Source organism: Manduca sexta, unplaced genomic scaffold (assembly GCF_014839805.1).
Source record: "Manduca sexta isolate Smith_Timp_Sample1 unplaced genomic scaffold, JHU_Msex_v1.0 HiC_scaffold_1149, whole genome shotgun sequence".
Classification (NCBI taxonomy): Eukaryota; Metazoa; Arthropoda; class Insecta; order Lepidoptera; family Sphingidae; genus Manduca; species Manduca sexta.
Window position 1 is genome coordinate 19,599 of NW_023591985.1, and position 14,667 is coordinate 34,265.

General features: G+C 38.1%; 5 protein-coding genes across 5 annotated transcripts; 2 read left to right on the plus strand and 3 right to left on the minus strand.

Moving 5' to 3' along the window:
* Positions 1-3,479: 3,479 nt before the first annotated feature.
* LOC115439805 (chorion class A protein L11) lies at positions 3,480-4,117 on the minus strand. Its single transcript, XM_030163799.2, has 2 exons — positions 4,034-4,117; positions 3,480-3,918 (listed from the first exon to the last, which is right to left on the minus strand). The coding sequence occupies exons 1-2, from the start codon at positions 4,082-4,084 to the stop codon at positions 3,544-3,546; spliced, it is 426 nt and encodes a 141-aa protein (XP_030019659.1). The 5' UTR covers positions 4,085-4,117; the 3' UTR covers positions 3,480-3,543.
* Positions 4,118-4,453: 336 nt separating this feature from the next.
* On the plus strand, positions 4,454-5,254 carry LOC115439800 (chorion class B protein B.L1). The gene is made up of 2 exons (XM_030163794.2): positions 4,454-4,522; positions 4,618-5,254. The coding sequence occupies exons 1-2, from the start codon at positions 4,472-4,474 to the stop codon at positions 5,176-5,178; spliced, it is 612 nt and encodes a 203-aa protein (XP_030019654.2). The 5' UTR covers positions 4,454-4,471; the 3' UTR covers positions 5,179-5,254.
* A 2,540-nt stretch (positions 5,255-7,794) lies between these two features.
* Positions 7,795-10,030, minus strand: LOC119191169 (chorion class B protein M2410-like). Its single transcript, XM_037445061.1, has 2 exons — positions 9,881-10,030; positions 7,795-8,365 (listed from the first exon to the last, which is right to left on the minus strand). The coding sequence occupies exons 1-2, from the start codon at positions 9,929-9,931 to the stop codon at positions 7,865-7,867; spliced, it is 552 nt and encodes a 183-aa protein (XP_037300958.1). The 5' UTR covers positions 9,932-10,030; the 3' UTR covers positions 7,795-7,864.
* A 224-nt stretch (positions 10,031-10,254) lies between these two features.
* On the plus strand, positions 10,255-11,061 carry LOC119191170 (chorion class A protein PC292-like). Its single transcript, XM_037445062.1, has 2 exons — positions 10,255-10,363; positions 10,594-11,061. Exons 1-2 carry the CDS (start codon positions 10,313-10,315, stop codon positions 10,993-10,995), a joined length of 453 nt encoding a protein of 150 aa, XP_037300959.1. The 5' UTR covers positions 10,255-10,312; the 3' UTR covers positions 10,996-11,061.
* A 2,529-nt stretch (positions 11,062-13,590) lies between these two features.
* Positions 13,591-14,512, minus strand: LOC119191178 (chorion class B protein PC10-like). The gene is made up of 2 exons (XM_037445071.1): positions 14,413-14,512; positions 13,591-14,241 (listed from the first exon to the last, which is right to left on the minus strand). Exons 1-2 carry the CDS (start codon positions 14,461-14,463, stop codon positions 13,678-13,680), a joined length of 615 nt encoding a protein of 204 aa, XP_037300968.1. The 5' UTR covers positions 14,464-14,512; the 3' UTR covers positions 13,591-13,677.
* Between the last annotated feature and the right edge of the window lie 155 nt (positions 14,513-14,667).

The window sequence follows — 14,667 nt, forward strand, 5'->3', positions numbered from 1 at the left end:
TGAAAAAACCCATATTATTTTCCCCGACACGGGAATTAAAACTGAGACATCAGCACTGCAATTCAACTACGAAGCTGAGATAGTCAGGATTAGATGAATATTGCCAAAATACGTTAAATTATTTGAAAATCCACGGATAAAAGTTACCTTTTCCCCATCTTCATCACATCCTACTATTTAGTGGCAACACATTACGTTTACGTTTAGTAAGGATTGGCTTATTTTTAAAGACTGACCATTCACCTGACGCCAACACCCTATAAAAGAATTAGTCCTAATAAAATCGAGAAAAAATCTACACAACATTTTGCCCACCCTCCAAAGGAGAATGCCCATTTTTGTATGAAAGTTGGGCTACGCTTGCGTCTGTACAAAACCTTCACTAAACTATAGGGAATATATCCTAAATCTTATACAAATTGAAAACAATTGGATATTCGATGGGAGTTCGGAGTAATCAGAATTTTTATAGCTCGGTTATTTTGAGGTTAAGTATGGACTGCAATAATATACGGTAGAAAGTACCTACGTGCCTAATTAACTTTAATATTGCAGTACCTACTTGTTATTGCTATAATCAATAATTGGACATTATTTTAACCTAGCTTTAGTAGTCCTTATAAGAAACTGATAGGTACTAACATATCTGATAAGAATAAATTCCAATAAAACTTCTAGATAGTATGGCGGAATATTAGTTTTTCCACTGAGCATATGCTACCTGTTCTTTTGTGTATTATTTTTTCTGACTTACGACTTATTTTTTTACATGGATTATTTAATCTTTATTTTCATCTACCAGTGTCTTCGTCCAATATGGCGTCAACACATATTGTAGAATAGATTCATCTTAGTTTTTATGACCGGCCGCATGCCTGACACCAAGCCTCTTTGGAGGATTCCGATCCCAGGCAACTCATGTTAGAAACATAAAGAAAATAATTGTTTGGCCTGGAAATCGAACCCAGGAACTCACTTCACAGCCTGATTAGCCTGATAGTTAATTATCAGAGGATAAGAAAAATAAAACAAGAAATATGAAATCCGATGTATATTTTTAATAGAGGTAAGTATATTTTCTTGGCATTCCAAAAAACAAACAAGAACTTGATGTAGCTACAGCACGCTTATATACTGCTGAAGTGAATGAATGACTTCTTGCAGCGCTGGTCGGGTCATGTCATGTTCTTGTATGTGAACCTCTCTATTAGCTGATCTCCAACAGGCAGCACAAACTCATTCCAGCCTTGAAACCTAAAATATAATGTAGGAGATGAGTAAAAATGTGAATCTTTGTGCAACATTCAAGACATAAGATGACTCCATACATTGTCTGCAACAGTGGATTTTAATTTGATTTAGCATTCAGTCAAACTGTTTTGTAGGAAATGAAATAATCGAGCTAATAACAAGATACTTACAATGTTCGGCGCAATCTACGAACTAAAAATATTGAGCGCCGAGTGTGTCCAAGAAATATACTTGTCGTTGCTGTGGCACCGCAAAAGTGCAGTTAATACACCACCAGGATATACCGTCTCGATTAATTGTTCTGGGTCTAGGCTCAAGACGACATTGTGTTGCTAACTAAAAACATTCTCTCAAAGTTCGAAACACACACTATACGTTGTTTCTTAACAGAGGATTTCTCTACTAAACATTAAAATACAAAAGAAAAACACTCCGATCTTGAGTAAAATATTATAATGATTTAACATTCAAAGTCAAACAAATCTGAAGTGTCAAAATGTCATTTATTTCAGTTGCCAGTGTAATAAAAATCTGTACCCATATATTCATTAATTAAAAATAAAGTCGACATGTTTTTGCTGATTTTAGTATTTCTGGCAATTTAAGTATAAAACGCCATTTGTTTGTTTTGGAACGATTGATATTTTCCCTTATTTTTACCAACTATTTGGAGTTTGGTCATAATTATTAAATAAAATATATTATTTTATAACAATATTTTTGTTTAATGAATAATATATTTTAACCACATATTATAGTTTCAAGAACCAGCACATTTTTTGTGCATATTCATTTTTTTATTCCATTTAAAAGGGGAATTTTTAATAAATTGGTATCAATTCGCCATATTGGCAGTAAATTATCCGGTGTTTCATTTGCAACAATTAAACAACTTTTTTTCATATCTTTAAAACCTCCATTTGCTTAGGTCTGAAATAAATACAAGTGAAATAATAAATAAAATGATGATTTTTAATAGATATTTGGTTAAGACGCATGAGTGACGCAAAGATAGCCTGGTTTTGGGCATTGTCCTTTAATCCAAGATACTCGAAAATTAAATAAAAAACATTATATTATGAAATGAGTTTTACGTAACGAAAGCACTCACGAACCACTTTATTTTAAAATATACATGAAAGAAACCTTTGATTAAAACGATATATATTTAATAATTAACGAGCTAGCAATAAGTTGATTCTTTTTGCATTACAAAACCAAACATATCAAATTAAAAAATATATATTTCGAAAACATGTGAGGTGGGCCATGTTAGGCAGCTGTTCCTTTCATCTGAGTGCAGTAAAATCTTATGAAAATATAAAGAAAAGCAAAAAACAATAAAACTTACATACCTATATAATTCGATAACTAAGAATTTAGGTATATTGTTGATGTAGTAAAAATAATGTAATTCAATTTAAATTAATTTTATATGCAAAAAAAAAATCGCTTCATAGAAGTAATAATTATGCCACTGTCATGACGCTGTATAAAAAAATAACAGCTATTTTCTAAATGGCAGGGCCTTTGGAATCATTCGTAGATGTTATTTCGTTTGTGGCGGCCGACGTATAAGACGACATAGATTGAAATAGATGGGTAAACTAGGATTTTTGAAAACTTGTCTATGATAAGAACCGGGCTTTGTTTGAACATAGTATGTACTTATAAATGTTAAAGTATGTGGAAATATCAACCCTAGCTTCGTATAAATGGTGCAATTAATCGCTACAGTAATTAAGGCTGGTGTGTTATAAGTTACTTGCTAAATTTCATCCCAAAAACTACATAAAGTATTTTTATTCTAGGAAAGATCTTTCAAGAGGGGGAAGTCGTGAGCAATATACTCGTATTCTAATCCGAAGTGAATCTACCACTTCCTTCTTTTAAAAGATATACGGAATAAGAGAATCCCCGGTCGAGCCGGCTTAGTCAAAATCTTACAATGAATATAGATCTTAACTTAACAAAAATATTAAACGATAGAGATTTCAATAAATCTTCATGTTTCTGGTTACATCATTACGTTTTGAATTAATTCGACAGATTGTCTGTAATTAACTAATTTTGACGCATTTTAGGAGAAACGAGTGTAGTAAATTGTCTAATACGAGTAAGTTATATGAACACCTAGATTTTTAGATTAGAAATTAGCTTCATTCATTCAGAATTAAGTTAATATGTTATTCAGTATAAAATTATAAAGAGTAAAGGAAACGATAGAATCATGCATTTTAGTGTATTCTATTAGTTTTGCCAATACATTCCATTTGTCGTGAATTATAATTATCAGTAAAGGTAGGGTCCACCGCAGCCGCAACCGCAACGTCCAGCAATGGAGACAGCACCAGCAGCAGCCGCGGTACCGCCGAACTCCACGGCGCCGATGATGGGCACCTGACCGGCGACAGCGGTGGTACCAGCCACGGGCAGCTCACCGGCGACAGCAACGTTACCAACACCAGCACCGCCGTAACCAGCTCCGATACCGTCATAGCCGTAGCCCCAGCCGCCGTAACCAAGGCCGCCATAGCCAAATCCGTCATAACCAAGACCAGCGTAACCGAGGCCGCCTAGTCCGCATCCTCCATAGCCGAGGCCGCCATAGCCGTAGCCGAGACCAGCACCGTAGTAGCCGGCGCCGAGACACGCGCTGTACGCATTCTGAAACAAAAAATAAAATTATTTATATTTATATATTTATATGTTATATATTTTAATTGAAAACTTACTTATTAAGATGTATAATAAAATAATCACACGGTGTATAAGTACTCACGTGGATGAGGCAAGCCTGCACGCAGAGAAGGAGGAAGGCGAAGGTAGACATGTTGTGGGTCTGATACACTGAATATACAATGGCTTACAGTTGTATGACACTGATTTATATGGAGACTGGAGACGCTTCTCTGATACCACGCTATTTAGTAATAGTTCTAATTGTTTATAGATAACTAATTAATAATAATTCACGTATTTTTCAATGTCAACACGCTATTTGCGAGTGTTTTATTTATTATAATGCGTAAAAATAATTAAATTGATAACCTGGGCAAGGGTAATTTCATTCTAAATAAGAATTTAACACGTAGGGATTGCACGTTCCAAATTTTATTATTATTTTTTATCACAGCCAGAATGGAAAGCATCATGTATAAATACTTGTGTTACACTATGGGTAGTTATTCTGTAACAGAAATTTCCTGAGTATCACAACATGGCAGTTAAAGCTTTCCTCGTAGCTTGCGCTTCTGCGTTCTTCGTTCAGGTACGTGCATTAACATAATTTTAGTATAAAACACGCGTGAGTTTTTTTCTACTTGTTGGTGGTTATTGATGATAATATTTTTCTTTGTCTGGCAGTGCGCGCTGGGTAGTTGCTTAGGACGATTCGGTGCTGGCATTGGCCCCTACGCTGCTGGATTTGACGGTCTGGGTTATGGTGGATTCGGCTACGGAGGTCTGGGATACGGTGGATTCGGATGCGGCGGTTTGGGTTATGATGGCTTCGGTTACGGAGGTCTCGGCTACGGCGGTCTTGGCTACGATGGCTTCGGTTACGGCGGCCTCGACGCTGCCTATGGTGGTGGTCTTGGTGTCTCCAGTGCTTCTCCCATAGCCCCCACCGGTCTCGCCGTAGCCTCTGAGAACGTGTACGAGGGTGCTGTCGCTGTCGGCGGTAACCTGCCTTTCCTGGGTACCGTGGCTGTGGACGGCGTGTTCCCCACCGCCGGTGCTGGTGCTGTCTCGTACGGTTGTGGTGATGGTGCTGTTGGCATCGCCGCTGAGGGTCCTATCGGTGCCGCCGTCGGTCCCGCCTACGGATACGGAGGTTTGGGCGGATTCGGTATCGGAGGATACGGACTCGGCTACGCTGGATACGGCGCGCGCGGTTGTGGTTGCGGCTGCGGTGCATTTTACTAAACTCATTTTGTAACTAATGTTTCAAAAAATAAATAAGACCTGGCTGATATAAAATAAACTACGAGCAATAATAGAATTTACTGTTGTTTTATTACATACTAGTTGAAAGTGAAACGAACTGCCGGGCGGATGTCCGCAGGTTCAAAACCCAAGGGCACACCTCAATTTTTTTCTAGTTACGTGTGTATTCTTGTGAATTATCGCTTAGTTTATCGGTGAAGGAACATCGTCAGGAAATCTACATACCTGTGAAGTTTGCTGTAAGAATTTTGAGAGTACTGTCTGCCAATTCACACTGGGCCAGTGCAGTGAACTGAGGCAGCATATTATTAAGTATTTATTATAATATTATAAATACGCGTTGAAGGGGTTATGATGTTTTTGACATAACAACACTTTAAATCCTAACCCCCTTATTCATAGACGTTTTTTATCTAACGACCGAGTAAGGCTGTGATAACAAGTCTGTTTCTCAGTGCTGACGGCATGGCAGTCTTCGCAGTGCGTAGACGTAGGGCCGTTGTGATTGGCTAATATTGAAATACAACAATAATAACCAATCACAACGGCCCTATGTCTATTGTGTCCTAGTTTCTCAGTGCCGTTGGGCACTGAGAAACAGGCTTGTTATCACAGCTTTACTCCGTCCTTAGATAAAAAACGTTTATGAATAAGGGGTATACCTATACAATATTAAATCTTAGTCGAGGAACCTATTCAAACATACAGCATCATGCTTGCATGTAACTTATAAAAATATACGCAAAACAAGACATAATAGGCAGATCGCACCTAAAAAATCGTAAAAAGACTCCGTGATGTATGTATTTGTTTAACACATTCTATGCGCCATTCGATATGAATATAACCTATAAATATGATACGATTTCCCTTCATAGTTCAAACCTGGCTTAGGAAGGTAAAAATACCTTAATGATGATATTCCCATAAAAAAAATTTGGTCACATATTTTATATATCTCGCTATCACCAATAAGAGCGGAGCAATAATGAAAAAAGTTACAAAATGGGGAAAATTTATTACTTTTGAGAGCTTCCGTTGCGTGCGCTGCGTAAACAGTTAAAGTTATGCAACAATCAAGTGTGTCGGATAACTTCTCTTAAAAAAATCCCTGGCACCCTGGGATGGAACATAGGCTCCTGAGAAAATATATAGCGTGACTTTTATAATGGAAAACTTTAGCCTGGCAAACTTTATCACGCGGGCGGAGCCACGGCCAAAGCTAGTTTCATATATATTCGGAATGATAATCGAAAACTGTATTCTCTTCTTAAACAGGTCCCTCGACGAACCTTAATATTGTATACATGTGTTACTTTTGCTCTTCACACGAAGGTAGAAATGAAATATTTTGCTTTACTGATGGTCTTATATCTAATGGTAACAAGAGCTGATTGTAATATACTTAAAATTCAGGGACAAAATGAACTAGAGATTTTTTGGTTGAAGCTTGACTACTAAAAAAGATGTATTAGTAAATGTAACGCGGATGCGTCTATAAGTGTATTTAAAGTCTATAAAAGGAAAGTTACTGCTTGCCTGATTACAACATTAATTTACAGTCGAAAGCGCTGTTTAGAAGCATATAATTTTGTACAAACGTTTCTTATTGTTGGTGCAATAATTAATAATAATAATGTTACGTAGGATTTTGTGTTTTTAAGTTTTTATCTTTGTTCCAATAATAAACTTTTTTTCTTCTTCTTCTTCTTTTTTCTTTCTTTGAATAACGTAATCGTGAATAAGGGATTATTGTACTTTTGTACAATAATTTATAATTTGTAAAGATATTAAAAATTATTACAAATATATGAAACTACATTAATAAAAATAAACTAAACGCTACTTTTTAGTGTGATAATTGAAGATATCGGGAGCAAAGCCGCGTGCAAAAGCTATTATTATAAAAGCAAAATTTTTAAACCCATAATATAAATAAACAAAACAGGCGCGATATCTGAGCCGCATCCGCACTGTGGCCGCTTTGTTTTTATTATGCAGTTGTTAGATTTCTTTCTGAATATAAACTTAATTTTGAGCACATTGCCGAAACACTTTATTTTAATTGCGATAGACTTACTTATGTTATAGAAGTCATTCATAAATCATGGTAACAGCTATTCCCACGTATAAGATCTCCCTTTTCTAAAAAAATACCCTCAATTTAGACTTAAATCTATTTTTACTAAAATCAAGCCAGAAGTAATAGCCTGGTACTTCGATTTCAAGTAGCATTGTAATGGTAAAAGAATCTAAAAAATCAGTCAATTACTTTCTAAATTTATGCAATACAAGCATTTTTTTCTTCTTTATAATATACTAGCTTTTGCTCGCGGCTTTGCCCGCGTGAAGGAGTTTTGCGGGATATTTTTTTTCCGACTTGATACTTATCGTTATATTATAATAACCATATTACACAAAATCATTATTCATTGTAGCCCATGTGTTATTCTGTTGTATAACCAATATTATTGTAAAGTTTCATCTAAATCCGTTCTGTAGTTATTTCGTGAAAGAGGAACAAACTTACATCCATCCTCACAAACTTGCGCATTTATCATTTTAGTAGGATTTAATAAAAACAAATCATCAGTTTGCTTTCGTTTATTCGTTATGCATTGTTAAATGTCGTATGGTTTGTACAATTCTTGTGATACTGGAAGTTTTAGTACCAGGCACCGCATCCGCAGCCGCAGCCTCGAGCGCCGTAGCCGAGTCCGAGGCCGTAGCCACCGAATCCAGCGCCGTATCCGAAACCAGCGCCGATGGGACCCTCACCGGTGATACCGACGGCGCCGTCACCACAACCGTACGAGACAGCGCCAGCACCGGCGGTGTCGAACAGACCGTCCACGGCCACGGTACCCAGGAAGGGCAGGTTTCCGCCGACAGCCACAGCACCCTCGTATACGTTCTCAGAAGCCACAGCGAGACCGACAGGGGCAATGGCAGAACCAGTAGAGACACCGAGACCACCTCCATAGGCAGCTCCAAGGCCAGTGCCGTATCCGAGGCCGCCGTAGCCTAAACCACCGTAGCCTAGACCACCGCAGCCTAGACCGCCATAGCCTAAACCGCCGTAGCCCAAACCATCGTAACCCAGCCCAGTGTAACCCAGACCCCCGTAGCCCAAACCAAAGCCTCCGAGACAAGTGCTTACAGCGCTCTAGAAAAATATAAATAGCTGTGTTATTTACGGCATTTAAATTCAAACAATAATTAATTTTCTTAGAAAAAATATTTTATGTCTAATCATTTCTAGAGACACCTATATTATACCTAGTCTTGCCATAAATATTGTAATAAAGAAAAAAGAAAATTGTTAACTGCAAATAACATTTATTACTTTTACAGTGTGTCAGTTTAATACATAAATATAAAACAATTAAAAATATAAAAAGCTTATTCGAAGTGGTCTCCATTGGCTGCAATACAGTCCTTTAAACGATGAGGCCAGTTATCAATAGAAGCACGCACTCTTTCCATGGGAAAATTCTTCACTGCCAATCGTATAGATTGTTTTAGGGACTCAAATTATCATGGCGTTTAGAGCAAGCTGTACTCTCTAAAACTGACCACAAATCATAATCCAGCGGATTAAGATCGGGACTAGACGACGGCCAGTCTTCAGCTCTGATGAAGTCCGAAACGTTCGATTCCAACCAAGACTGCGTGGACCGAGCTTTATGACCCGGCGCCGAGTCTTGCTGGAAGGACCATACTTGGTTATTGAACATGGTGATGTTAAGGGGCTTAACTACCTTCTCAAGAATGGTATCTTGATACACTTGTGCCGATGTTTTGATACCTTTTTCACAAAAATATGGCTCAGTCACTCCTTCATAGCTAACACCCCACCAAACCATCACTGAAGTCGGATAATGTCCACGTTGCACTCTGTCGACTAATTGGGAAGCTTCCTTAGAGCTTTGAGCATAAATACGGTCATTTTGTTTGTTAAAATGTTGCTCAATTGTAAAAATTTTCTCATCCGTAAACAAAATTTTTCTGTGACCTCCCTTTGCGTACCGCTTCAGTAGTTGTTTCGATTTTACCACCCTATTCTTCTTTAAATTATCAGTTAAGAAATGGCCAGTGCGTCTCTTATAGGCTGCAAGTCCTAAGTCATCTTTTAAAATACGCGACATGGTTCTAGGTGCTATCTTCATTTCCCGAGATAAAATCTTTTGCTTTCGGACAGGATTTCTTCGAATTCTTTCCCTTACTGCTTTGACCACCTTTTTCGTACGAACACTACGTGGACGGCCAGATCTTTTCTGTCACAAACAGAGGAGGTCTCATTGTACCTATTAATAGCCCGGTACACAAACATTTTACTAATACCAAGTGTATGGAGAGTTTTAAAAATTGCATTTGGCTCCATACCTACTTTGTGTAATGCTATCACAGCGATTCGGTTCTCTTTATCACCCCACACCATTTTAATATCGCAAAATATTTTACAATGTATTGGCGCCAAAATGAGAAAACACAATGAACAATCGTATAAAAATGACAGATTCGAAATTCAAATGTAATATTTTTTTATAATTAAGTGTAACAGTATTTATGGCCAGACTAAGTATATACATAGATATCTGTATTAGAGACTACGAAAATATTATAAATGAGTCAATTCTATTTTGTCATCACAGATTTAAATATTGCTTACTGATCTTACCTGAACCAAGAGAGCGGAAGCGCAGAATACGAGCACAGCTTTGGCGGACATGTTTGTGTACTGATGATGTTCCTCCGGAAGCAGCAACCAGAATGACTCCCTTGCGTCTTCATGGAGTTATATATTCAAGTATCAGCATAGATCGTATTGTCTTATGTTTAGAGTTGCGAAACTTCCGACCTTGATAGTTCACTGAACGATACAACGATAATAATATCTCCGGCAAATATTCGATGCCTAATGGCGCGTACGTGCAACACATGATTTATAATATAAAACAAATAATAAAAACACAGCGTTACGAAATTAAAGAAATCACGTGTTTGAACGCTATTATCGCATTTATAACAGAGAGGTTATTGTTTGTATAAAAGCGCTGTATTGGTCACTTGTAACCATTCTGCGTTGAGTCTTCAGTAGAACAGAACAAACATGTCTACCTTCGCCTTCCTTCTCCTCTGCGTGCAGGCTTGCCTCATCCACGTGAGTATACATAATAATAGTATGATAATATTCCTTTAGACTTTTACGAGTTATTAAATATTCATTTATTTGATATAGTAATAAATTAATTAGTGTAGGTACAAAAAAAACGTTTTGAAGTATAGAGAGTTACGAATTGGGTTTTAAACAGGAAGAGATATTTACTAAAATTAAAAAGCATATAATATTAAATTCTGCCAGGATAGTTACCAATATATTATTTTTTTCAGAATGCCTACAGTGCCTGTCTAGGTGCTGGTCTTGGTTACGGGTACGGAGGGCTTGGTTACGGTGGTCTTGGCTACGACGGTTTTGGCTACGGCGGCCTTGGATGCGGCTGCGGCGGACTTGCTTACGATGGTTTCGGTTATGGTGGTCTCGGTTACGGCTATGGCGGTCTCGGTTACGGCGCTGGTATTGCTGGATACGGTGTGGCTGGTGCTGGTTACGGCGGTGCTGGTGTTGGTAACGTGGCTGTTGCCGGTGAGCTGCCCGTGGCTGGTACCACCGCCGTCGCCGGACAGGTGCCCATCATCGGTGCAGTAGAGTTCGGCGGCACCGCTGCTGCTGCTGGTGCTGTCTCCATCGCTGGACGTTGCGGCTGCGGCTGCGGTGGGCCCTACCTCTACTAAATTCACAGAATAAAGTGAATGATTGTCTATCCCATAAATACTGGACAAAATACATAAATGCTGATAAAATGTTACTTTGTTGTATTTGTTATTATAACGTAAACCATTTTGAATAAGCATCGAGTTAACTTATATGTGTTAATACTGTGTGTTACTCATATTGGGAGCACTGCAGTATCCATTAAGTATAATTTAAATAAAATTGGTAACTTAGACCTAAATTTTTATAAGTTTACAGAGATTCAAATTATAATATATAACCTATTTTAATCGCTTTGAAACGTCACACTCGCTTGTTATATATACATGTTATGACAATTACTAATTAATAAGTTTTAAAGTCTAACTACAAAGCAAAGTTTTTGTTGTTAAACAATGAACACAGTGTCAGTGTTGTAAGATGAATGTCTTACAATGAACACAGTGTACATTGTACAGAGTAGGCAGATATAGCATACGATTAATTGCTGCATCACTCATTTTAAACTAAAGACCAAATAGATGACACATACACGTTCTTTATTCCACAAGGGGTAGGCAGAAAAGCAAGAAGTGCATCTACTTTTCGCTATACGTAATCCGTCTGGTGAAATAATAGACAGCAAGCCTTGACTTGCTAATAATTGTAGATTGCAAGCGAAAATGAACCATAATGTGTGAGATCGTTTAAGATGCCTAAGACAGCTCACAGTCACATAGTGAGCTAAGGAGATTGCTATACTCCAGTGGCGAAGGGTGAATTTTTCCAAAAGGGAACCCGACTTAATATAATATAGGTATCAAAATGTAAAAGTACAATCTGCAAAATCGTTCTAATGATCATTAGATTTTTTATAAATTACGAAAGGGAAGCCGTCAGGAATCGGGTTATATGGAGTCTTCGCACATGCTATACTCAGTATTTCTCTACGCATTCAAAACAGAAGCAAATGATCCCTAGAAAAACAAAGTCACCGATCATAGCCAAGCGTATCAGTAAACTGGCGACAACAGTCAACAGCAACAAATGGCGGTGAGCAAGGGCATAAAGTTCGTAAAATTAACAACAGATGGGTCAGATAAGTTCTCAAAAGTAGGGCATGTACCGGCGAGCGGAGGATTGATGTTCTCTCGCGTGGTTGATAAACGATCTTGTAAAGGTAGTAGGAACTCGTTTATTTATTTAACTAAGTCAAAATTTTCATACATATCGAACTCACTTAGCGTTCATTTATTGGTAAGTAAATGAATGAATATCCTATTATTTGATGGTCGACTTTTTAAAGAACAATTTCATCATTTCACTAGATTTCTCTACCAAATTTCGCAAAAGTAATTAGACTATAAATATTATACGGAGTAAAATAAAGTACTATATTTATCTCAGATTAATAACTAAATCAAATATTCTGAATAAAAAATAATGCATCATATCTTGTATTCTTGCCCGTCATGAAGCTTCTGGCGCGGTCATGGGATGCGAATAATACATCGTATCGCATACTGCACATATGTTTTACGACAACGATTTTAAAAACTGTTTCTTTTTCGCAGTTTTCATATTACGATTATTTCCCGACGTTTAAGAAGACTTTGCTTTCGTGGCTACGGAGCGGAAGGAGATGTCAGGTCGTCCGAAAAGTCAAAGTTACAATAATAATAATAATAATATATCAGCCCTGTATTAAATATTTGCCCACTGCTGAGCACGGGCCTCCTCTACTACTGAGAGGGATTAGGCCTTAGTCCACCACGCTGGCCTAGTGCGGATTGGTAGACTTCACACACCCTCGAAATTCCTATAGAGAACTTCTCAGGTATGCAGGTTTCCTCACGATGTTTTCCTTCACCGTTAAAGCAAGCGATAATTCACAAAGAATACTCACATATTTTTTTAGAAAAATCAGAGGTGTGTGACCTTGGGATTTGAACCTGCGGACATTCGTCTCGACAGACCGTTCCACAACCAACTAGGCTATCGCCGCTTTTTACAAGGTTACAATATCTACCTTCAAATAGCGGACCCCCCCTTGCCCCTTTCACCCTATGTGAGACACTAATTCTACAACCAATCGATAATTAAATATATTATGTCCATTCATTTGGAAAAATAAAATATCTACCTACATTACAATTATACATTTTTTTAACTTGAGAAATAGTTTTATATCAATGTCTAACATTCGGGTAAACATACGAAATCATTATGCAGGCTATAAATCATTATTATCTTCGCAGCATATTTTCACGTAGACCGCCGCGTCTGTCCAGTAACACCTAATGGTATTGTCATCTTGTCATATGCGAAATGTGTAGGAAAAACTCATGCAAAATATTGAAATTGAATCTAAGAACATATAGTATATATAGTATAGTATATGGGATAATGTTCTTAAAGTAGTAGTAGTGGCATAAGGGGGTGTAAAATTAAAATTTCTACTATTGATATTCATTTTGTTCGAAAGTTACGCATTTTATATTAAATCTATGGTTAGAATAACTTATGGTAAAGTTGTTTTCAAGAAGATAAGTATATTATGAATTAATTTATTAAAACAATGTCAAAATTACTTTGTATACATAGATATACTATAATATATATTATGTTACGGAGGGTGAGTTTGAAGAAATTACACAAAATAATTACTTGCTTATTAGATATTTTTATTTCTTATGGTATCAGGTTATATGGTTATCAGAGTTTCAGTACCAAGCACCGCAGCCGCAACCGCAACCGCGCGCGCCGACTCCAGCGTAGCCGAGTCCGAGTCCGTAACCTCCGACACCGAATCCGCCCAGACCTCCGTATCCGTAGGCGGGACCGACAGCAGCTCCGATGGGACCCTCAGCGGCGATGCCAACAGCACCATCACCACAACCGTACGAGACAGCACCAGCACCAGCGGTGGGGAACTCTCCGGCAACTTCCACGGTTCCCAGGAAAGGCAGGTTACCGCCAACAGCGACAGCACCCTCGTATACGTTCTCAGAGGCTACGGCAAGACCAGTGGGAGCCATGGGAGAAGCACTGGATACACCGAGACCACCACCATAAGCAGCTCCGAGGCCGCTGGCGACAGCGATGTCCGCAGCAGGAGCGATGGCGCCAATGCCGCATCCCAGACGACCGTATCCAAGACCACCATAGCCAAGACCACCGTAGCCAAATCCATCATAGCCCCATCCGCCGTAACCCAGACCTCCGTAGCCGAGACCGCCATAGCCCCAGCCGGTGCCGAGGCGTCCAAGACAGGTGCCAACAGCGCTCTAAAAAATTAATTACCATAATTTTTTTCTGCTGTTGCTGCGTCATTGTGCATTTTTTTTATGAAACTTGTTGATTGAATTAATTATTTTTTAGTTATTATTTAGAATACTGACAAGTATGATTAAGACAGTTCCAATTACGAGCTTAAACTGGTTACAAACTGTTCTTACCTGGACTAAGAGTGCAGAGGCACAGAAGACGAGCACAGCTTTTGCGGACATGTTTTGTAATTATGTTTCAGCTAAAACAGAATCAAGAGTGATTCTATCACCTCGAGGAGCAGTTTTATATGAGTTTACAGCTCGTTATCCTAATGAGTGCTAAAGTTATGAAACCTGATCTCTTCATAATGACCATTAAGTTGTCAGGACTCGATGAGTACGAAAAGTTGAGCAACTTATTATCTAGTTTAATTGGACGTACGT

Excerpts from the sequence above, each read along its gene's own strand:
- LOC115439800 (XM_030163794.2), top strand. The coding sequence starts at position 4,472 with ATGGCAGTTAAAGCTTTCCTCGTAGCTTGCGCTTCTGCGTTCTTCGTT. Across the intron at positions 4,523-4,617 it reads CTTCTGCGTTCTTCGTTCAG|TGCGCGCTGGGTAGTTGCTT; the intron begins GTACGTGCATTA and ends TTTGTCTGGCAG.
- LOC119191169 (XM_037445061.1), bottom strand. The coding sequence starts at position 9,931 with ATGTCCGCCAAAGCTGTGCTCGTATTCTGCGCTTCCGCTCTCTTGGTT. Across the intron at positions 8,366-9,880 it reads CTTCCGCTCTCTTGGTTCAG|AGCGCTGTAAGCACTTGTCT; the intron begins GTAAGATCAGTA and ends ATATTTTTCTAG.
- LOC119191170 (XM_037445062.1), top strand. The coding sequence starts at position 10,313 with ATGTCTACCTTCGCCTTCCTTCTCCTCTGCGTGCAGGCTTGCCTCATC. Across the intron at positions 10,364-10,593 it reads TGCAGGCTTGCCTCATCCAC|AATGCCTACAGTGCCTGTCT; the intron begins GTGAGTATACAT and ends TATTTTTTTCAG.
- LOC115439805 (XM_030163799.2), bottom strand. The coding sequence starts at position 4,084 with ATGTCTACCTTCGCCTTCCTCCTTCTCTGCGTGCAGGCTTGCCTCATC. Across the intron at positions 3,919-4,033 it reads TGCAGGCTTGCCTCATCCAC|AATGCGTACAGCGCGTGTCT; the intron begins GTGAGTACTTAT and ends TTTTTGTTTCAG.
- LOC119191178 (XM_037445071.1), bottom strand. The coding sequence starts at position 14,463 with ATGTCCGCAAAAGCTGTGCTCGTCTTCTGTGCCTCTGCACTCTTAGTC. Across the intron at positions 14,242-14,412 it reads CCTCTGCACTCTTAGTCCAG|AGCGCTGTTGGCACCTGTCT; the intron begins GTAAGAACAGTT and ends TTAATTTTTTAG.